General features: G+C 61.3%; 1 protein-coding gene across 2 annotated transcripts in view; it reads left to right on the top strand.

The window, feature by feature from the left end:
- Window positions 1–22,116, top strand: part of UNC5A (unc-5 netrin receptor A) — a 52,311-nt gene that overhangs the window by 23,648 nt on the left and 6,547 nt on the right. Inside the window, exons 2-7 of one of the 2 annotated variants that reach the window (XM_045825398.1) lie at window positions 15,789–16,010; window positions 19,255–19,398; window positions 19,645–19,748; window positions 19,868–20,048; window positions 20,620–20,787; window positions 21,201–21,365. In XM_045825398.1, coding sequence (XP_045681354.1) covers window positions 15,789–16,010; window positions 19,255–19,398; window positions 19,645–19,748; window positions 19,868–20,048; window positions 20,620–20,787; window positions 21,201–21,365 — 984 coding nt within the window. The remainder of the gene's footprint in view (window positions 1–15,788; window positions 16,011–19,254; window positions 19,399–19,644; window positions 19,749–19,867; window positions 20,049–20,619; window positions 20,788–21,200; window positions 21,366–22,116) is intronic. The other variant, XM_045825409.1, reaches the window with a different exon arrangement.

Raw genomic sequence — 22,116 nt, 5'->3', positions numbered from 1 at the left:
GAACACCCTGTTTGCCCCACTGCCGCTGGGTGGCCTGGCCAGGGTGGGGAGTGCTGCCGCCCTCTAACCCCCTCATTCTGGGTGTCTGGGCCTTGGTTTCCTCACTGGGAAACTTCGTCCTCCGGACAGGGGGTGTCTCAGTCCATTCCCACTGCCGTAACAGAAGTGCCACAGGCCTGGAGGCTTAGGAACAGGCATTTACTGTATTGCTCACAGTTCTGGAGGCCAGGAAGTCCAAGATCGGGGTGCCAGCAGATTGGGTGCCTGCTGAGAGCTGCTTCCAGGCTCGTAGACAGGCCTCTTGTCCCTGTGTCCTTGGTGGTGGGGGGTGAGAGAGCTCCCAGGACCCCTGGGACCAGTTATAGGGGCACTGATCCTGTTCAAGAGGTCTGCTCCCTCAGGACCTAGTCACCTCCCAAAGGCCCCACCTCCGAATACTGTCACCTTGGGGGTTAGGATTTCAACATAGGAATTTGGGGGCGGGGGACACAGACATTCAGTCTATAGCAGAGATAGCAGAGGCATTGAATGGACGCAGTGTGACTCAGTCGTGCGTGGAAAGCCATGGCAGGCAAGATAGGGAACCATTCCTGTCTCTTCTGCTGAACTTGTGAGGTCCTGGGGCCAGGACAGCGTGGTGATGCTCTCAGAGCTAGAGTTCCAGGGAGCAGCAACGGTCCGCTCGGCCTGTTTCCTCCAAGCCCTGGGGCTGCTCCGTGATGCAGATGGTCGTGGGCGCCATTTGCGGATGGGGTGCTCCAGAGCCTGAGGCATCTGTGCGGGACTGTCACTGACTCCAGCCTCCAGCTCCAGGTCAAGGCTCCCGAGCCTTACCCTGGGCGGAGCGGCAGCATAGCCAGAGCCTTAGAACACAGCCTAGAGCCAGGCTGCCAGCTCTGCCACATCCAGTTGTGTGACCTTGGGCGAGGTACTGCCTCTCTCTGAACCTCCGATTGTCACCTGTAAGGTGGGATGAGGATAGTACCTGACTCACGAAGTTGAGAGAACTCAACTTCTGTACAAATGCATCTGGTACAGGAAACAAAGACAGAATCTCTAATCAAGTTAAATGCATGCTTCGCCCGAGGTAAGGCTCGGGAGCCCTGACCCTATGCCCTCGCCATACAAGAAGGAAGATATGCCCACCCGAGGCCGCTGCATGAGGGTTTGCAGCAGCGTGTAGTTCCCAGCGCCTGCACACAGCACCGGCGGGCGGGTGGGGCAGCTGTGGCGTGGTGGGACCCGCTCAGCAGTCACAGGGGCCGGGGCCCGGACCCGGCTTAGGCGACATCATGGCCCTCAGACGCAGGGTGCGAAGTGAAAGAAGCCAGACACAAAAGACTGCACGCTCTGATTTCGTTTCTGGGACATTCTAGGCAAGGCAAAGTGGCGGCCACAGACGGGCCCGCAGAGGCCAGGGCTGGCAGAGGGGCTTCTCGGCACGGGGCCCGAGGGGCTGTGTCTACGGGGACAGAACAGTTCTCCACCTTGACTGTAGTGGTGATAATATTGGCGGAAACTCACCAAACCATAGATGTGAAGGGGGTGAGTTTTACTTTATTTGGCAAAAAAAAAAAAAGGCAATCCTGATTTTTAAAAGGCAGAGCCACCCTGGCCCTGGGGCTCAGTTGGTTGAAGCATCATTCTGTGCACAGAAAAGTGGCTGGTTCGATTCCCAGTCAGGGCATATGTGCAGGTTGCGGGTTTGATCCCTGCTTCGGGAGCTTACAGGAGGCAACCAATAGATGTTTCTCTTTCATCTCTGTCTCATATCAGTGGAAACATGTCCCCAGGTGAGGATTTAAAAAAATAGGCAGAGTCGGAGAGAGTAAATACTGCATGTCAGCTGTTACTAACACTCTTGTCACTGGCACTGCTGTGAGAAGGCTCTGGGTTGGTCACTCACCCCTGGCCCTGCCCTGGCACCTGCCCTCCACACACTTTGCCAGAGGAAGGTCTTCTCGCTCTCGTAGCCCCTGGGTGTGGGCAGACAGGAGGGGCGGCGCAGTTGGGGTGGGGGGCGGCGCACTTGGGCTGGTGCTGGGGGCGCTCGACTGGCTCCCCAGCCCGGCTTCCCTCCTGCTGATCCTGTGAGGCTCTCAGCAGCGTGTTAGCAAGAAAGACGCCAGGAGAAATAAAGTTTGTTACGAATTATTCTACTTAGGGCTAATTGTAGGCACAGAGGACAGGATTATTTACAAGCAGGAGGCAGCAGGGAGGTAGAGGGGCCCAGAGGCATGGGAACCAGATGGAGGGCTGGAGGGAGCTGAGCTGTGTTTGGAGGAGTGCAGCTCTTCTAAAATAAAAGCTGTAGCTAACCTCAGGCCCAGGCTGATGCAAGCATCTTGGCAGACGGAAAGCTGGATGCTAGATGGCGAGTTGGGAGGACAGTGGCCTGTGACACCTGCAGGGAGAGGAGAAACAAGGACGGAAGAGGCAGGTCCAGCAGGTATCTAGTAGGGCAGTCTTCATGGGGGCTGGCCATTTGGGGTGGCCACATAGCAGAGCTGAGGGGAAGCATCCTGCGGGGATGGGCCCAAATGTCCTGCAAGTGGGGTTTGGGAGCCTTCGGCCTCCGGGTTCTCGTGGAACCCTGCCATTCCCCAGGAGCCAGGGACCAGCAGGTCGGGGATGGTGGGCAGGGGGAAGCCTCTGCAGAGCCCTGAGGGCAAGGGTCCTTGGCAAATGGGCAAAAGGGTTTCATTGAGGAGTTGGAGGGGAAAGCCGGACTGTAAGAGCTGATCTGGAACCAGGTAAAGGGCGGAACTGGAACCCAGCAGGCGAGAGAGAGACAGGACCCAGTCTAGAGAGAGGCAGTGTCAAGTGCGGTTTTCTTGTCCTTGATGGAGGAGAGTCAAGACCCTCAACTTGGAGACCCTCGGAGAGACCCTTGGAGACCCTTGGACCATCCCGGCATCTCCGGGATGCCTCAGATCAGGCCCCCGCCGGGTGCTCTCGCTGCTGCCGGGGCCTCTCGGGACAGCTCGAGGGTGAGCCCTGAGCCTACTGCTCTGGCCCACAGTCAGCGTCTGTCTCCCACGGGTGAGAGAGCTCCGGAGAGGGGCCACAGCCCAGGACTTGTCAGGGAGGGCGCGAGGGCAAACAGGCACAGTCCTGGCGACTGGCGCAGAGGGGGCCCGAGGCTGCTGGGGAGCAAACTCACCCAGGAGGAGGTCATGCTGACCTTGCAGCAAGCTGGCCTGTGGCCTGAATGTGCATCTTGGCAGGGGGCGGATGCAGCCGCTCTGCAAATGCTCTGCCTGCCTGGAGCTTCCCCAGGGGCACCCTTCTCCCACCCCACCCCCACCCAGCTGCCCACCCAGCCCGACCCCACTCCACATGTGCTGCTCCGACCACAGCACCCCCACTCTGGTCTGGGGGCAAATGGGGGTCCACCTTGTCCACGTCCTGCCGAAGTCGGGCTCTGGCCAATTGTCCACACACAGCAGCTGGGAGGCCCACTGCCCCCCAGCACCCCCTCTGGGGCAGGGCTTCAGGAGAGGGTCAGGGCTGGTTCGGGCAAGACAGCTAGTATGTGTGGGCCGAACACTGACCTGTGAGCCCTCCTCCAGGGCCACTTTTGGGTGGGGACCCCCACCAGGAAACGGGGCTGAGGTGGGAGGCCCTCAGCAATTTCAGCTTCCCTCAATTCTTTAAGACCTGCAAGTTTCTCACTGACATACTTCAAGTTCGTTTTAAGGGGAGCAAGCGCAGAGATAATGGATAATGAACCCTCAGTTAATGCCCTGGGTTTACTGCGTGTGATTTACACCCGCTGATAGCGTCGCTCACTCCCAATTACCCATTTAGCTGCAGCGGTAACAGCAGTTCAGTCAGACCGATACCAACTTTTGCATATTCCAGCCCCATAGTAATAACTACCCACACAGAGACTCCCTGTGCCCAGTGTATTTTTTATTAAGATTTAAATATTCATGCAATTATTAGTGATTTATTAAAAGCTAATGACTCCTTCAAGAGGCTCTAAATGTCTGCCCAAAGAGACCCTGATGCTCCCTTCCCTCTTTGTCCCCATCTCTCCTTACCATCCCCCCGCCAGATCAGGTGGGCTGCTTTTCCGTAGCCCATGACAGCAAAGCATCACCCACGTTTCCATGGCGATGGCCAGCAGATGCGGCAGAGGCCAAGGGTGAAGGTCAGGTCCAGGGAGGGTCTGGGCTTCATGAGGGTGCTCCTACTCCCTCCCCACCAGACCTGGGGGAAATGGGGACAAGGAGGCTCCGCCATGTCTCAACCAAGCAGCAGCCCCCACAGGGCAGTCTCCTCCGAGCTGGTCTCCAGGAGTGTCCCCTCCCTCCCTCGTGCTGCCATTAATGTTGCCCCAGCACCCTCCCCTCACCCACCCCTCCCACCCTCATGCCTTTTTTAAGTATATTTTTAAGTTTTTATCCCCTCCCCCACATCCCCTCATGCCTTTCTGAGCCTGCCCGTCCCTTTAGGGGCCCTCGGGGGGTGGGGGGCGCCAGCGTCTCTCTCCTCTGCCGCCCTCTCCCTCCTTGTGTTCATTTTGAAACCTCCCACCCCGATGGCATCAAGGTACAAGAGGGTGTGCAGGGATCTGAGGCTCTGGGATTCAAGGCCCAGAGAGGGCAGCGGCTGGCCTTGGGCTGCACAGCAAGGCCAAGGCTGCCTCCCTTTCCTCTGTGTCCCCTCTCGTGCCTCCTGCCCCCAGCCCCCGCTTCCTCCGGCCCCCTCTCCTCTACCACAAGACCTCAGAGCCCATTAAGGGGGCAGGAAAGATAATGAACAAGCCAAGAAAACATGAAATCAATATCAGGAGAAAAACTATGGCTGCCATTAAGTGAAATAAACAAGGTAGTAATTATTTGGACAGTAAGTAATTAAAATGGGGTGAGGGCTCATTACTGTCTTGCAGGGATGTTTTGGGTGCAGCCAAACACCCTCTTCCCAGCTGGAAGGCCGAAGCCAGGCCTAGGCTCCTGCATTTTGGGGGTATCCCTGTGGAGTGCCTCCACCACCACGCACACCTGCCTGCCTGAGTCCCCAGCTCTGGCAGTGTCCCCCTGGTCAGGGCCTCAGGCCCCACGCACAGGCAGGCAAAGCGAGCCAGGCCTCGGTCTGTCTCCCTCTCCTGACGCCGCACTTTGTCCAAGAGGGACGCCCCAGGTCCCGGCCGAGGGTATAACGTGTGCTGAGGACTAAATGCCGACCCCCTGGGGTGATGGACAGCGGGCCCCTCCACCCTCTGCCAGGTGCCAGGGGGCTTCCTCCAGCAGGTTGTGACGAGGCGGGTCCCGGGAGAGGAATGGATGGCTGGGTGCTGGCAAGGACGGGAAGGGTGGGGGAGGGTGGGAGACCAGAGCTTCGTCCTGCTGTGCATGACCCCACTCCTCAGGCCTGTGAAGTCAGAGGAGACCTTGGACATTGTCCAGTCTGGCTTTGGCCTGCCAGCTTGTTTGGCCCACAGTGTCTAAATGTTTAAATTAGTTGTCAACATTTTAAACAAGAAGTTTCTCATAAAAATGGATTTCCAGCTTCTCCTGAAAGGAAAAAATCTGGCACCTCTTGGCTGGCCGGCCTCGGGTGGCAGCAAATGGCCTGGCTGAGCTGACCCCTTGGACGGCCATTCTACTCTCCACTTTTCTCGGCCCCCAATTCTCGGCCCCCCAAGGGCGCCTGAATTGGCCTGAGGCCCAGAGAGGACAAGGGCTTGCCCACAGCCGCACAGCCCGGCAGAGGCAGAGTGCACAGAGACTAGAGACCCAGTCTCCTGATCCCCTCAGTGAGTGCATACCGTGGGCCAGTTGCTGACGGGGACAAACCGGACACAGTGCCCACCTCTGGAGCTTGCAGAGAACGGGGTGGACACCAACTCAACTGCAGTCACTGACCCCCAGCTTACTGGTCACTGAGTCGGACACCGCAGAGCAGAGAGGGCTCGGGCCTGCCGCACGCACCTGACGGTGCCCAGTCTGCTGGAGGAGGCAGCCCCCGCCCGCCCCACCCCACAGAACCAGCCCACGCCAGGCAGACAGCGGTCTCGCAGCCACAGCCAGGGCAGCAAGCTGTGTGAAGAGGGACTGGGAGGGTGTCTGGGGGAGGCGACACCTTGCATTACAAATTAACAGGTGGGGGCACTGGGAGTGAGTGGGGTTCCCTACAGGTGCCCAGTGAGCAGGGAGTGGGGGATGAGAGGCTGCGCCGAGCTGGCTGGCAGGTGTGGGCCAGTGCCCAGAGTGAGGCTGCTGTGTCGGGTGTGGGGTGTGGGGAGCTGACCTTCACCCTGTAGTCAGTGAATCCCTTGCAGGGGTTTGAAGCATGGGATCAGATTTTCTTTCTAGAAATAGCTCTGTGGCAGCATAGCTGACAATGGCACTGAAGCCAGCAAGTGGTCACAGGAAGGCCCACTGGGGGGCGTGCTGAGTGAGTTGAGCAGCCATGAAGTGAGAGGATGGAGTGGGTAGGGAGGCTTGGGGGTACTCAGGGGCTGCAGTAGGGGACGTCCCAGGGAGCACGGAGGTCGGTGAGATGCACCCTGAGGCAGCACGGGGTGTGGCCCTGCTGACAGCACCAACCCTGGTGCAAGTGATGGCAGGTGGGAGGTCCTTGGGGACATCCAGAGACCAGAAAAGCATTGGGATGGAGTTCAGCAGAGCAGAGCTGAGGGCCCCAGGTGGGGAGCCATGTGCAGGAAGCTGGCTTGGTGGGGGGCAGGGGGTGCAGAGGCAAGGTCCCCGGGAGAGGGAAGGGCACAGCCAGGCAGCGGCAGTGGCAAGGAGTGGGGGGAGGCTGGGGTGTGTGCCTGCCGCTGCCGCCGCCAGCAGAGGCTGGATCCGTGACCGGCTTTCCCTGCAGGCCCCTGTAAGAGGAGGAGCCAGGTGGGCTGGCTGCTGAGAATGGGTCCCAGGGTGACCAGTGACCAGTGGCTGCAGGGTCGCTGTCCTGGGCAGCAGCCATCCCAGCCAGATTCAGCCTGGAGGACAGCGGGCAGTGGCGGTGTGCATGGCGTGTACATGGGGGCATGGTGCACGTACCCAGCCCTGGGGAGGTGATTCTGGCATGCCATATGCCCAGGGCTTGTCAGGTGGGGCTGTGGCCACTGGACACCCCATGGGGTGGGGACTGGAGCCCACCTTGGTCACCGTTGTTTGGCCTGGGCCTTGCACAGCCCCTGGCATGTTGTGTCCATCACACACACTTGGGCTGACCGCCTGTGTCCTGGTCAGGAGCATGGGGGCCCTGTAGCCAGCCTGCCTGGGTGGGAATCCATCCCTTTCTACTGATTCCACCCCTCTGTGCCTCGGTTTCATTGCCTGCAAGTTGGAGATTTAAAATAGTTCTTTGGCTCCTAGAATAGTCGTGAGAGTTAAGTGAGAAAATCCTTGTGGATTCCGTTGTGGTGGTGCGACTGTGTGTGCACGTGCTGGCCAGGGGTGTGGGCAGAGCCTCCCAGAGGCAGGTCGCCATGTGGCCTCCCTGCTGTCTGGGCTCCATCGGGCTGCTGCTGTCCTGACCTGTGGGTGCTGGGTGGAGCCAGGCTGGTGGGGAGCAGGGCAGCTGCTCCTGGGCCACCCCCACCCCTGCCTCTGCTCTGGCCAGGCTCCCATTAAACCACTGAGATATGAAATGCCGCCATATCTGGGACAGGGTCTTTAATTAAATTAATTGCCAGCAACATTGTAAAAATGCTGATGGGTCATAAACGGCAAGTTGGCAGTGCCATTCATCATCCCCTTGGACTCGCTGGGGCTGGGGCAGGGGCAGCGTGCTGGGCTGAAGCCGCCAGGAGGTCTGCACCCACCAGGGCCTCGGGTGGGAGGGCTGGCCTCGGAGGAGGGGATGGCAGGTGGGGTGGGGAGCACCTCGTCTTCAGGGTGCGTGTGTGGGACAGTCACCCATCCTTACTTAGGTTGTATTTTGACCTGGGGAAGGACACGAATGGAAATGAGGGAAGATGCCTGGGGGCCTGGTGGGATGGGGGGCATCCTCCAGCTTCCTGGCCAGTCAGAATCACCTTCGATCCATGCACAATCTGCGGATCTGGCCTGGCCTGGCCACTGATTGCTGTGTGACCTTGAGCAAGTCCTTCCCATCTCGGAGCAGTCTTCTCATTAGAAAGACAGGAAGGCCACCCTCCTGCAGGGAGCTGTGCCCGGGGTCCTTTTATGTCTTTCAGCTCGGGCTGCCACAGACCCTGGTGGGCTCAGAGCCTGGGTGCCCACCTCGCCCCTCGCAGTGGTGAGGGGGCGGGGCCAGTCCCCCCCAACCCTGGCTACCGCTGCGAGGTGAATGGTGGAGGAGGCCGGTCGCGCACAGCACCGGCACGCATGCGCACATGCACCCAGCCCAGAAACACGCCCCCAGCAGCGCACTGCACCAGTAGAAGATTCCAAAGCAGGAGAAAGCCTTCCTTCCCAGTTCTCGCTGGGCTCTGCGACCACATAATTACCCTGGATTCCATTCTATTTAATTGCAGCTTATTAAATCCTAACCAGCCAATTATCAGCCACAATTATAGCTTAATTCGGGGACACAATAGCTATTTTATCGTTTGTTAATCAAATGCTTATTTAGGCCTCAGCTTTATTAACTATTTCTCTGGTCTGAAGTAAGGCCCCCGGGCAGGCAGGTGCCCCGGGAGGCGTCCCCGGGACAGTCCCTCATCACAGCACACACTCCCGGGCATTGCATCCCGGGGGTTTCAAAGTCCCCTTCACTGCAGGCATGGGACTCTGAGCGAGGCAGAGGCGCGGCACCGGAGTGGGCACTGGTGTGGGCACTGGCGTGGGCTCCACTCACAGTGGGGAGGCCGTGGGTTCCTCCGAGCTTCCAGTGCGTTTACGAAGCGCCTGATGTGGGCCAGGCCCTGGGCCGGGTTCTGGCACTGCAGCAGTGAGGACGGCAAGCGTGGTCCCTGTCATGGTGACCTATTTCAGGGGATGGGACACAGACAGTAAGGAGATGAGGTGAGACGGTGGTGAGTGCTCTGAGGAAAATGGACTGAAGAGGTGGGGACACAGCAGTCAGGGAGGGCCTCTGGGAGGGGGCAGCATGAGAGCCGAGACCTGGGGTTGGAGGGAGCACCCACAAGAGAGCAGAGGGAGGTGGGAAGAGCATGTGCAAAGGCCCAGTGCTGGGCTCAGCTTGGAAGGTTTGAGAAACAGGGTTGGGCAGTACAGGGAGTGAGCAGGGGTGGTGTGGTGGGAAGGCCAGACGCTGGTCTGGGAAACCCCAGACCCCTGCCCACACTTTGCCCTCCTTGCCCTGGGAGGCAGGGAGAGCCCCCACTGCCCTCTGTGGCTGTGCGACCCCAGGCAAGTCCTGAGCCTCACGGTCATCATGCACAGCTGCCTGCTCCGTGGTAGCTGGGGGTGGACACCGACCGGATGCAAGTCTCCTGAGCTGGTGAGGTGGTGCCTCCTCCATGCCCCCCACCCCCACCTCCTTTGTCCCTTGCCATTTAGCATGCGCACATCCTCCTCGTGGTGCTCGTCTATCCCTGTGACAGGGCAGGGCCCCAGAGCCCTCTGGCAAAGAGGGTGACTTTCCTCTGATGGGGAGGTGGTGGCTGCTGCTGACACTTTCACACACACATTACCATGGAAACCAGAGTGCCGCACACCCGCGTGTGTGAGCACGGGTCAGGAGAGCAGCCCTCCCTTCATACGCACACCCGGTCACCTTCACCCCTGCACGCTCCTCAGCAGCAGAGTCTGCAGTCACCCCTCCCTTGTTCACTGAACACCCCCCACCCTGGGCAAAAGAGCCTGCACTCGGACCTGCCCCTGCCTGCCCTCCAGGAAGTCCTTGCTGTTGGCACTGACGGCCAGAGAGAGAGAGGACTGAGAAACAGACCCAAGGGCGAGGAAGGGTGGGTGCCACGAGACCCGGGGCAGGGCACCCCATCCTGGTGCAGGGTGAGCCCCACACGAGGAAACAAGGCTTGAGAAACAGGCGTCTCGCTCAGGTGCAGGAGCGGGCTGTGAGTGTCAGGAAGCTGCCGGTGGCCAGTGCGGGGGTTTTACGTGCTGTGCCAGGTATTTTATGATCTGTAGTCTTGGGGCCTCCCCACAGCTGTCTGTCTGTCTGTCTGCCTGCCTGTCTGGCTGACAGCAAGTGCCGATCCCGCCTCTGCCCCGCAGAGCCCCTGAGGGAAGCTCCTCCATCATAGACTGTCCTGAGTTTAAGAAACAACTCAGGAAACCAGCTCGGGCCACTGGGGTACAGGAGACACAGCTCCCCACCCTCGTGCTTCTGCTGGCGTCCCCGATCGCTCCCACCACTGGGAGCACCATCTGCCTCCCCTGGGTCCCGCACAGGTTTCTGATTGATTGATCAATTGGAATCTGAATGTGTGTCCTCCATCTCTGACCCTCCTTTCTGGGCCTGGTCCCCAGTGAGGGAATGCTGTCCAACATTCATCCAACAAACGTGCTGGGCCCTCCCTGTGTGGGACCCTGGCCAGGGTGCACAAAAGGTGGGCAATGTCACCACTCAGCCCCTGCTCTTAGGTGCTGACAGAGTTGTAAACAGTGACAAATAGGAGTGATGCAAGTTTGCCCAGGGGCTGTGAGAGCTCAGGGGACTGTGGCCAGCCGCTCTGTCTGGGGTCAGGGAAGCTTCTGGGGAGGGGGTGTTAGAGCAGGACTTGAAGGGGAGAAGAAGTGGGCCAGGCCAGGAACAGATGGCCAGGTGAATCCATGCGATGCAAGGTCTCTCTGCAGCCGGCTGCGGCCAGAGAGGGGTCCAGGCTCAGTGGGAGCCCAGGCCCAAGGCCACGGCCCCTCTCTTCCCTGGTGGCCTCTGCACGTCAGGCCCGGCCAGCCCTCCCCTTCTACCAGGCCTCCCTGGGACCCACAGCACTAGCCCTGCAGAAGGAGGTTCTCTCTTCCAGCAGCCCAGCCCAAATCCCAGAACCCCACCTGCTGGGACGGAGTGACCTGCTCTGGGAGCCAGTCAGTGTTGGGTGGTCACCTCTGGAGCCAGAGACAGAGTCAGCCCGCCTGCACTGAGTGACCGGATGACCTGGACGGCGTGGGGGTGGGCACTTCTGCTGAAAGTCCAGTGCTGTTAACTGAAGGGGGCGGAGCTGGGACCAGAATGAACGCAGCCCTTAAGGACTGCAGACAGTGGAGAGGCCTCCCCAGAGGGCATGTGGCGTGCGCTCCAGGCGAGGCCAGGTGGCAGGTCAGGCTCCGGGTCAGCAGGGCCTCCAACCCCAGGGGAAGGGCGAGGTGCATGGGCCCTGGGCTCGGGTACTCTGCTCCACCTGCCTGGGCCTGTGGAGCACAACACCCGGGCCCCAAGTGCACCTACCAAATGCATGTCTGCAGGCAAGGCTGGCTGGGAGCCCAGGCCCCCGGAATGGGGGTTCAGTGCTGCAGGAGGGGGGTGTTGGCAGTTGGACTGATGTAGGACAGAGGCTGCTGGGCCCCAGCCCCCTCCTCCAACCCATTGCAGAACATTCTCAGGGAAGTAGAATAAGCAGGGGCTTGCCACCCCACCCCCTTGCTTGTCCCTGAGGTGGGGGACTTGGAGGATGAAAGGTGCCCCCTGCCCCCAGCCGGCCTGCCCCTCTCGCTCCCAGGGACTGAGTCCCTCGCAGCAAACATGAGCTGGCTAATAGCTTGATTAATCACACCTCATATTTTCGTGGTGCCTTTAAAAATAAAACATTTGAAAGCACTTTCACACCCACCCTGGGCCTCCGAGTTGCAAGGGAGGTCTTATCATCCCAACTGCAGGCGAGAAGCGGGGACTCAGCATCGGAGCAGCAGCACGGTGGGTGGGTGGGCAGCCTGCGGTGCAGATCCCTCTCCTGGCCCGCCCGCAGCTCTGTTCTGGGCTGTTCTGCACCCCCTCGGGGCTCCCTGCAGAGTAAAAGGGCCACTAGTGGGCAGACCTTCTGAAATTCAAGGGAGAAGAAAGGGTGGTCGTTCAGTCACTCAGCAAACACTCCATCAGTATCCAGGTCAAGCCGAGCTTCCTTCCCCAAGCAGGGGCAAAGGCAAACAAATCCACCCTGGTCCTGAATGTGGTGTGCACCCTGGAGGGAAGTTCAGAGGACAGGTAGGCACTCGGGCAGGTAACAAAGAGTATAGATTCAGGACGGTCACCTGGAGGAGGTGACACATTTGCTGAAAGTGGAAGGCTGGGTGGACATTCCACATGAGGTAGGCCCACCATGGTCCACCCCGCTGGCCTCTCATCCCCCCATAGCCACAGCCTCCCTTCACACATGGGCACACACTCAGACTGGTCTTCCCAGGGCCAGCGGTGGGCCACAGCTGGGATCGTGCCTGCCACCCTGAATGGAGCTGCCAGAGCAGAGGCGCCAGTGCCTACTGAGACAGGTGGGGGCCAGCAGACCAGCCCCAGGGCTCACTGAAAGTAGGGTTCCCACTGCAGGGGCTGAGCCGTCTGCAAAGTCCCAGTGACCAAGAGCCCGTCAGGATGGCTAAGTGAGCAAGGGAGATCTCCTGAATCCCAGGGCCCAGCTGGCCCTGTTCTGTGACGGTGGAAAAACTTGGGGGGGGGGGGGCGGAGCCTCTGGACAACTGGGGGATGGGGTTTGGGAGGTGGCAGGGCCATGTAGTCAGTGGGTCCTGCCCCCTGCAGCCCTGGGGTGTCTACCAGGGACAGCATTTCTTCCATGTTGTCACCTCAGCAGCCCCCAAAAAAGTGGGGACAGGCACCCCAATCCAAGTCCCCAGTCACCGACATGAGACTAGGGAGCCTTGGACTGGGTGGCAGGGACCAGGGGTGGACAGGCTGGTGGTGGGGATGGAGGCCGAAGCCCCTCACTTGCCCCTCCTGTGGTAGGAACTGCAGCACAGTGAGGGCTGGCCCCGAATGCAGGGAGGGCTGAGTGGCCCCAGGACGTTGGGGGGGTGACGTGGGGGCCCCCTCTTCCCAGAGGTAGTGGCCATGGAGTTGGGCCCGGAGGAGAAGGTGGGAGAGCGCTGGCAGAGGCGAAGGGAAGGGGTTTCAGACAGAGAGCAGACCATGAGCAGAGAGTGCGCAGGGCAGGGGGGAGTGGGCAGTGGGCGTCTGCACGGGAAGGCAAGACAGTTGACTGGGCCGGAGCAGGGGGTTGGTTCAGTGATACCAGCCAGAGGCACTTGGCATCATCCCGAAATGCCTGTGGAAGCCAGTCAATCAACAGAAATAGAAGAAGCAACCCAGGCAGGGCAATAGGGAAGGGTGGGGACTGCGGTGAACTATCCAGCCTGCCCTGTTGAAAAGATCGTCGATCATTTCACAGTGAGCATACACTGCCTTGTATTATCTTTAATAGGCAAGTACAGGATTCCCCTCAAAAAGTACTCCCTCTGGTAGCCCGAAGTGTGGAGGGGAGAGGCCTCATTGGGACAATGAGGTATCAGTCAGGCTAACAGTGCTGACCGCCGGGCAGAGGTCACGAGTGGGCTCAGGGCCCAGAGGGAGGTAAGGCAGTCCTGGCTGCCCAGGCAGCTTCTGTAGCCCCAGGAGGACACCAGGGGGCTGGGATTGGCCCACGCCCGGCCTTGGAGTGCCCTTGCTGCAGAGCATTGCAGTCACCCAGAGGGTCCCCCTCAGGTTCCACCCAACAAGTGCGGCCCCAGGGTAAGGAGGGGAGGCTACACCAGCGTGGTCTGACAGAGGCCCCAGAGAAGTGAGCTATGTCACTTATTGGTCACAGTACATTTATTTTTCATTAGCAGTTAAATGCAGACACGAGGGATGGTGCTGGGTTCAGTGGGCAGCCACCGTGAGTGGCGCTGTGATGGACGGAGGGGCCAGAGAGCCACTCGCCCCTCCCCGCCTGTACCCCCAGCCAGGACCCCTGCCCACCAGCCCCAGCCAGCAGGCAGGTGCAGGCCACCCTGAGTCTCCACACGGGGCAGTCACAGGCAGGATGGCATTGCCACTGTGAGCTCCCACACCCTTCCCAAGCCTGCGGCCCCTGCCCCCAAGCCCCCGCAGGCCCCACTCAGGGGTCTGCCTTGGCCCGGAGTCTGCTGAGCTGCTGTGGCTTCCCCGAGAAATGTCTCAAGAGGCCACTTCCAGCTTCCCACTGCAGGTCCACACTCGGGAGCTTGTCTATTCTCTGGACCTTGCAGCCTGAGCCTTCAGCCTGAACCTACCGCCTGGGTCAGGGGCGCACGAGCAGCTGCTGAGTGATGGTGAAGAGCAAGTGGAGGGCACAAGTCTGCCCCGGACGCTTTCTGAGTCCAGGGCCGGAGCCGGGGTGTCCAGGGTGACTGCCCTCAGGCCTCAGAATCCCCATTAGTAAGATACCTAAATGGCTTCTCCCCTCTGCCTGCATCCCCACTGCCCCCATCTTGCGGGCAAGGCACCGTCAGCTCTGTGCCTCGGTTCTCCTCATCAGCCCACACCCCCAAAGAGACGCTGTGGGGGCTCCTGAGCTGAGGAAGATGCGGCCCTTTGCCATCATCACACAAGAGCCCTGGGCATTGACAGCGGCTGGTGCTCCCCAGCCCTCACTGACGCCTGGTTCCGCGCCAGCCTCTCAGCAGCCCTCGGAACTGGGTGCTCTCTCCCCATTCCTCGGAGGAGCAAAGTGGCTGTGGGGTCGGGGGGCTTTCCTGAAGTTGCACCAGGCTTCTCAGCCTCACAGTGGGCTTTCCCAGCCCACCTGCCTGGCCCAGGACACCCACACGACCCCACACAGGTCCCATCCCCAAAACTATAGTCTTGGGGTGAAGGGGGCCAATTCCCACCTTAGAAAGGTGGCAGGGGAGGGCTGTGTGGATGCCTCCGAGGGTGGGCACAAGCCCTCCGGGAGTTAGGGCTGCCTGTGGGAAGGGTGTGGAGCCGGGGACTGACCTGGTGAGGCACCTCCAGATCCCCCCAGGGCAAACGGCACCTCGGCCCAGGTCACCACTAGCAGGGGACACAAGTGGCCTCTGAAACCTTTTTCCCGTCTTGGCGTAGAGGCCACTGTGGACAGAGTGGGTGCTCGTGGGGACATCCCTGCAGCTCTGAGGGAGGCCGGGCCATCCAGGACCTGTCTGGTGGGCAGCTGGGTGAAGGGACTGAGGGTGCCCCCTCCTCCCACCACCCCCTTCACCCCACTCCAGCCCTGCCCTCAGGGGCCCTGCTGGTCCAGCAGCCTGTCAGACTTCGGGGCTTTACCTCCACCAAAGCCTCAGAGCCAATTACCTGTGTAATTAGCAACAAATGACTTGTGGGATGCTTGTGGTTTTTGGTTAAAATTAGAAGGAAGCCCATATTCAGGTCTCCTTGAAGGGTGGGATGTGGCCCAGGTCCCTCAGGCTCCCAGACACCGTCCTGGCTCCCATCCTGTGCCAGCCCAGGCCACCGGCCCTCCCTGGGGCCTCTCCTCTAAGCTCTTCCCACTCCCCGCGTTCATTCACTTGGTATTTTCTGAGCACCTACTGTGTGAGGGGCCAGGAATGGGGATCAACCCAGAAGCTGCCCGGAGGCAGCTGGCACAGAGGAAGGGACTGATGCCCCTGCTGGGGTCCTCTTTCCCCACCCCCAGCTTTCTCCCGAATATCGTTGCCTCACCCGATCCCCGAACTCCTACCAGGGCCTTGACAAGCCTGACTACTGCATCGCCCCACAGTCTTCAGAAGTGGGGGGCTGCTCTTCCCCTACTTTACATAGGGGGACTCTGAGGTGGCGGCAGGACACTTAGCAGCCCAGCCTCACTCCTCCCTCGGTCCCCGGTGGGCTCCCTTTGGCCCAGCCCCGCCCTTGAATGGCAGGGAGTCCCCAGAGGGCCCCCCAGCCCAGCAGAGTCCTGGGTCACCCCCGCCCCCCACTCTGCCCTGCTGCAGGTGCCCAGCAGAGTGCCACAGCGGCCAACCCGGTGCCCGGCGCCAGCCCGGACCTGTTCCCCCACTTCCTGGTGGAGCCCGAGGACGTGTACATCGTCAAGAACAAGCCTGTGCTGCTGGTGTGCAAGGCCAGGCCCGCCACGCAGATCTTCTTCAAGTGCAACGGCGAGTGGGTGCGCCAGGCAGACCACGCGATCGAGCACAGCACGGACGGGGGCAGCGGTGAGGCCGGCTGCGTGGCATGCGGGCCGCAGGAAGTGGGGCTCAGCCAGGGGCCTGCAGGCCACTGCCGCCGAGGGCGGTGTGGGGTCAGGGTGTTGCCAGCTCTGTCTCCACCACCCAGATTCCCAGGAGAAGCTGGACTCCACCGAGGTCTTCTGTGCATCCCCCAAGACCTGTCCCAGAAGCACCCCACCAGCCCGCACAGCTTGATGGGGGAGAGGAGGGAAGGCCCCCAGAACACCTGGGGGCCCTGGGCGGAGGAGTGGGTCCCCACTGCCGTGTCAGCCCAGGCGGCTGTGCCCACAGAGAAAAGGGGTTCAGAGGGAGTGGGCCCCAGATGACGGAAGGGCTCACGGACCCCACACTCTGTGATTACTTTGTTTTTGTGTCCACTCATTTATTCACCCTTCCCACACTCCCTGAGCACTCGCTCCGTGCTGCGGACACAGCCCCCACGGAGAGGTGGGCAGCTCAGCAACCTGGGAGCGAGGGCTGGGGACTGTGGCAGCCAGAGGAGAGCAGGCCTGCGGCTGCCTGGGGAGGTGACATGGAAACGGAGTGGGGCAAGCACCTGGTCAGGGAGAGAAGAGGGGCGGGGTGTCCCAGGCTGAGAACAGAGTCCTCCCACTGCTGTGTCAGGTCCCCCAGGGAAAGGACAGGTGAGGAGGAGGAAGCCACAGAAGAGAGACCCACCTTTCTGCAGCCTTGAGGGTCTGTCCCGGAACCTCTAGAAGGCCCCAGGCCGCCCCCCCCCCGGGGCTCCCCGCCTCCCCTTCCTTGTCTCCTGCTGTCCGGAGGTGGGGGATCCCTGGCTCTGCTGAGGCCCTGGCCCAGCCCGCACACCAGGGCCCCGGCTGGGCTCTGTTGGCCTTGCTCCCTTCCAGCTCAACAGCGTGCAGAGCTCACGGGGACATGTCCCACCCCTACAACCAGGACCCTCCTGCCCGGAGCACCTCACCTTAGGGTCTGAGTTTTCATTGATCTTGATTTCTCAAACCAAAGCCACCGAGTGCTTTGGAGCTCGAAGACAGGCTTCCCTTACTTACCCGCAAATAGGTCTCATCCACGGCACCATGCAGACACGCAGACACATAGCCCCCGACCCAGAGATGGCCTGTGGTCAGGCAGATGTGGTGGCGATCAGAGGTCAGCTCGCATGGGTGGGGCTGCAGGGGTGGCTGAACGGCACCCCATCCCCCCTCACTTGCCCCCATTCCCTAACCAGGAGACCAGGGGTTAGGGACCCAAACCTACGGTACTGGAAAAGCGTGAAATCTGCAAAGTCAAGCACTGGAGTCCAGCCTGGGGGTGTCATTTACTGTGTCCCACAAACTAATTGGTCATTAGATACAGGTTGGCAAGAAGGGAGAGCCTGAGCCCCCACCCCACCAATCCTCTAGCCCCCAAAGCACTCAGCAGCCCCTTGGGCCTTCCCACATGACCCCACTCCCACCCCACCACTCCTGGGCCTGCAGGGACCCCTCCCCGACCTGGCATCTGCTCACAGTACCAGACACAGCTGTGCCCTCAAATCCTCCCAGGGCTCAGGCTGCTCAGTGACCCACAGGGAAGCAGACACAGCCCCACACCTCCTGGACCGGTCACGCAGGGTCTGAGTCTTCCCTGGGTCTGCCCGCCGCTGGAGCTCCTGGGGCTCCAAGGTGCAGCCTGGAGGCGATACACACTGGACATACTTGGCCGTCATTCCTGGCAGCAGGAAGGAGGCGAGGAGGTGGCAGGACAAGGCAGCACAGGAGTGGGAGGAGTGGGGAGAAAGAAATAGGCACACTTAAATTTAGCCCAGCTCCCCCGGCTGACTTGCTGGGCAGTGCGTGAGCTCCCCCACCCCCGACGGGGATGGATTGGCCCATCCTAGACAGTCCGAGACTTGTCGTCCAGGGAGGAAGACTTCCCAGCTCAGAAGGTTCTGGAGGCCTGCGTCTCTGGGTGCATGCATGTGGCTTGCCCTCAGATGCCTCAAGATTCAGTGTGTTTGACAGGTGGCCGGTGCCCAGGGCCCCTCCTGTACACAGGCCCGGGGAGGGTCCCTCAGTTCTCAGCCCTCCCCCCACCCCCAGAGAACCCCAGGTAACTACCTTGTCCAGAGGCACCACCCGCCTCCCAGTCTCCTGTGAGAACTAGCCATGGGCAGTGCAAGAAAGCGTGGGAGCCAGGGTGCGGGGAGGCGGAGGAGGGCCGTGGGCAGGGGTCAGGGAAGACGTGGTGGGAGAAATTAAGAGAGAAGCCAGCCTCCCTGCTCAGCTGGGCTGCTGCTCCTCCTGCAACACAGCCCTAATTGAATCTCTCTGCTAACAATGGAAACACGTTGCTTCAGGCCTCTCTCCCTCTTTCTGATAAGCCAATGACCCGAGGGAAATTGGGGTCAGAAGGAGGAGAAATTGGAAACAAACAGTCTTTTCTCACTCTCGGGACACTGGTTTTGGCCAGGAGGCTGGAGGAAAGGGCTGCTGTCCTCGTCTGGGTCCTGGGAAGGTCTGGGCCCCCCTGGTGCCCCCGCCCCTGGGTCCCAGTGTGTTCTAGGGCAGGGGCCTGAGCCCGTGCTGGAGAGGGGTCCCCTGCCCAGGTGGCACAGAGTGGGTCCCAATACCCGTCACAGCCTGGGCCTCCCCATGGGGACCCCAGGGCACCCTGAGCATACTCCACAGCAGAGGGACCTCTGGCAGGCCCCTGCTCCTGTGAGCCTCCACCCCCTCATCCAGGAGGGAGGGAGTGTGTGGTCCAGGGACGGGTCAGCGGACATAACAAGCCAGCATGTGGGAATTGCTTGCTAAGCCCAGGGGTCTATTATCACACTAGGCAATGGTGTAATTATATTGTTAATAGCCGCTATTACATTATCACTGTCAGGAGCCACCTGCTAACCCCCAGGGAGCTGAGCCAGATCCTTCCTCACCCTTTTATACCCTTTTATACCCACAAAGCCCTCAGGACTGGCCAGTCTGCTCCACCGGCTCTCCCTAGGGTCCGGGAGGCCAGCCCCTGCTGCCCGAAGCCCTGCTAGGGACGTTTCAGTAAGCGACTGCAGGGAGACAGGCCCCTGGGTAATGAAGTGTGAAGAGTGGAAGTGCTCAGAATCTACTCCTGGCCATCAGGGGAAATAAACTGGGCTCCCCGTGGGTCCCCCAGAGCTCCCTGCAGGCTGGGAACCACCCCAGTGCCCGTTCTCTGGACTGGAGTGGGAGGCTTGGCTCAGCCGGGCCCTAGCTGCACCCCCTCCCCCCAGGCCTGCCCACCATGGAGGTCCGCATCAATGTCTCGAGGCAGCAGGTGGAGAAGGTGTTTGGGCTGGAGGAGTACTGGTGCCAGTGCGTGGCCTGGAGCTCCTCGGGCACCACCAAGAGCCAGAAGGCCTACATCCGCATCGCCTGTGAGTACAGGCCCGCCCTCAGGGTGTGGCCCCAGGGTGGCATGGGGGAGGGACCCTGTCAGAAAGCCTCAGGTCCTGCCTCGATGGTGGGAGTGTCTGTGGGCACTGCCCAGCCGCCCCCATGACCCCCGGGCACTTGGCACATCCTCCCGCCATGGGCCATGGCCCCTGCGGGGCAGGAGGGCAGAGCTGGCCAAGCTGGCCGGCGTGAGGTGCTCAGGCCACAGGACACTCTTGTTCTTTCAGATTTGCGCAAGAATTTTGAGCAGGAGCCACTGGCCAAGGAGGTGTCCCTGGAGCAAGGCATCGTGCTGCCCTGCCGCCCACCGGAGGGCATCCCCCCCGCAGAGGTAAGAGGGCTCCTAGGCTCCGCCCGCCCACTCAGCCCCCCAGGCCATCCCCCCCAGGGCCACTGTCACCTGGGCAGGGCCAGCAGGGCAGCCGTGCAGGGTGTGGCTCCCTCCCCCAGGTGGAATGGCTGCGGAATGAGGACCTGGTAGACCCGGCCCTGGACCCCAACGTGTATGTCACTCGGGAGCACAGCCTGGTGGTGCGGCAGGCCCGCCTGGCCGACACGGCTAACTACACCTGCGTGGCCAAGAACATCGTGGCTCGCCGCCGCAGCGCCTCCGCGGCTGTCGTCGTCTACGGTGGGCCCCGGCTCGGCGGGGGGCGGGGAGGGCAGCTGGCACGGAAGGGGTCCTCAGGGCAGCACTGCAGCCTGTGCTCGAGGGAGCCGGGGTAAGGTGGGCCCCACTGTGGCTGTCCGGGAGCCACAGGGTGTGTCTGGGCGAAGGTGTGGGGTGGGTTGGTGGTCACTTGTAGCCACAGCATCTCTTGGCTTCTCTGTGGGCAGGGGTGTTGTGCAGAAGGAGGTGAGGGCTCAGAGGGAGACTAGGAAAGGTGACTGCAGGTGGGAAGTAGTGTCCTGGGCACCCCTAGGAGCAGGCAGAGGGAAGGGGTGGGAATCGCCCCTGTGAAACGCTGGGGTCTGAGCCAGAGGGGCCCAGAGCTGCAGTCAGGGCTGGCTGCCCCTAGTGCCCATGGCGCCTGCTGGCGGAAGGAAGGGGCCGTGGAGTGGGTGCTGCCAGCCTGGGGACATTTGGCAGAGCGTGGCCTCCCCTCCAGGGCTTTCCTTCCAGCCCTCCTGCCCCAGCCTCGAGGCCAGCGTGTCAGAGGAAGCCCCCGCTCCCTGACCCCAGTCCTTCTCTGTCTGGCCAGTGAACGGTGGGTGGTCGACGTGGACCGAGTGGTCCGTCTGCAGCGCCAGCTGTGGGCGCGGCTGGCAGAAACGGAGCCGGAGCTGCACCAACCCGGCGCCTCTCAACGGGGGCGCCTTCTGTGAGGGGCAGAATGTCCAGAAAACGGCCTGCGCCACCCTGTGCCCAGGTACCAGCGGCCGCCGCCTTCCGCATCGCTCTTCACCGCGCCATCTCCGCGCCCTGGCTCCATCGCGCCCACCAGCCTGCCCCCAGGGCTCCATCCCACCTGCCCGTACACAGGGCCAGGCTCAGTCTGAGCCCAGGACGGTTCTGTGCGCCGGAGGCGGGGCTCTGCCCACATCCGGCTCAGTCTCGGCAGGGGTCTGCATCCCAGGGCCCCAGGCAGAGTCAGGACAGGTGCAGTCAGTGTGGGGCAAGGGTCATCGTGCCTCCCCTCATTAGCATGCATCATCCAGGCCAGCTGGACACCAGAGGGCCTGCAGACCGCTGGGCCTGGGCCTGGCCTCTCACCAGAGCCCGAGCTGGCCGCCCAGGCTGACTGCGCGGTGCCCTCTCTGTCCGTGTCTGTCCCCCATCCAGTGGACGGCAGCTGGAGCCCATGGAGCAAGTGGTCAGCCTGCGGGCTGGACTGCACGCACTGGCGCAGCCGTGAGTGCGTGGACCCGGCGCCCCGCAACGGAGGCGAGGAGTGCCGGGGAGCCGACCTGGACACCCGCAACTGCACCAGCGACCTTTGCGTGCACAGTGAGTGCTCTCTGCCCTCTCAAGTTGGCAGGATGGGCCCTGCCCAGCCCCAGGGAGGTGGTGGTCGAGGGAGTCAGTCCCCTGCCACAGGCTGCACCCCCTCTCCCAACTCATGACCCTGGGAGACCTCCATCCTTGAACACCCACCATGTGCCCTTGCATGCCCCAATACGTCGCCCCGCCCCCCCGAACATGTGTACATTTGAGGCTTACTGTGCGTACGCGCCAGCCGCAGTACACGTCCCACACCCGCCTCGCCCCTCCTGCAGCTTTGCCTCCTCCCCGTCCCCCAAGTGCACATGCGAGTCCTACGGGGACACAGGCTTGTGCGGCCGGTTAATTACAAGGCCATAACTAACAATTAAAGATCTCCGTTGGATTTTTTTCCCCTGGAACACACCCTCCCCCATTCTTTCAATTAAAAACCTAATTATCTGTGTCAATTCCTCTCTGATGGACATTTCTTCCATTATGCAAAGCCCTTCTAAAATCAATACCACTTCCTCCAGGCACTCAATCACCCCTCCCCACCCTGCCCCAGGCCTGCAGAGGAAGACAATGACAGGAGCCCTGGCAGGGACCCCAGGAACCAGATTGGCAGACCCCCCAGGAAGCAGCTTCCCTGCTTTGAGGATCCTGGGAGGTCCCCACAGCCCCAGCTGCCCCGGGCCCCAGAAGAACCGGTTCAGCCTGGCAGCCCCGCCCCAGGCCATCTGGGGAAGTGTCTCTCTTCCTCGCCATTCTCTGGGTG

This window comes from Phyllostomus hastatus, unplaced genomic scaffold (assembly GCF_019186645.2).
Source record: "Phyllostomus hastatus isolate PE091 unplaced genomic scaffold, TTU_PhHast_1.1 phas_contig_150, whole genome shotgun sequence".
Classification (NCBI taxonomy): Eukaryota; Metazoa; Chordata; class Mammalia; order Chiroptera; family Phyllostomidae; genus Phyllostomus; species Phyllostomus hastatus.
Note: the sequence above shows the minus strand (reverse complement) of the source record. Positions and strands in the feature narration are given on the sequence as shown.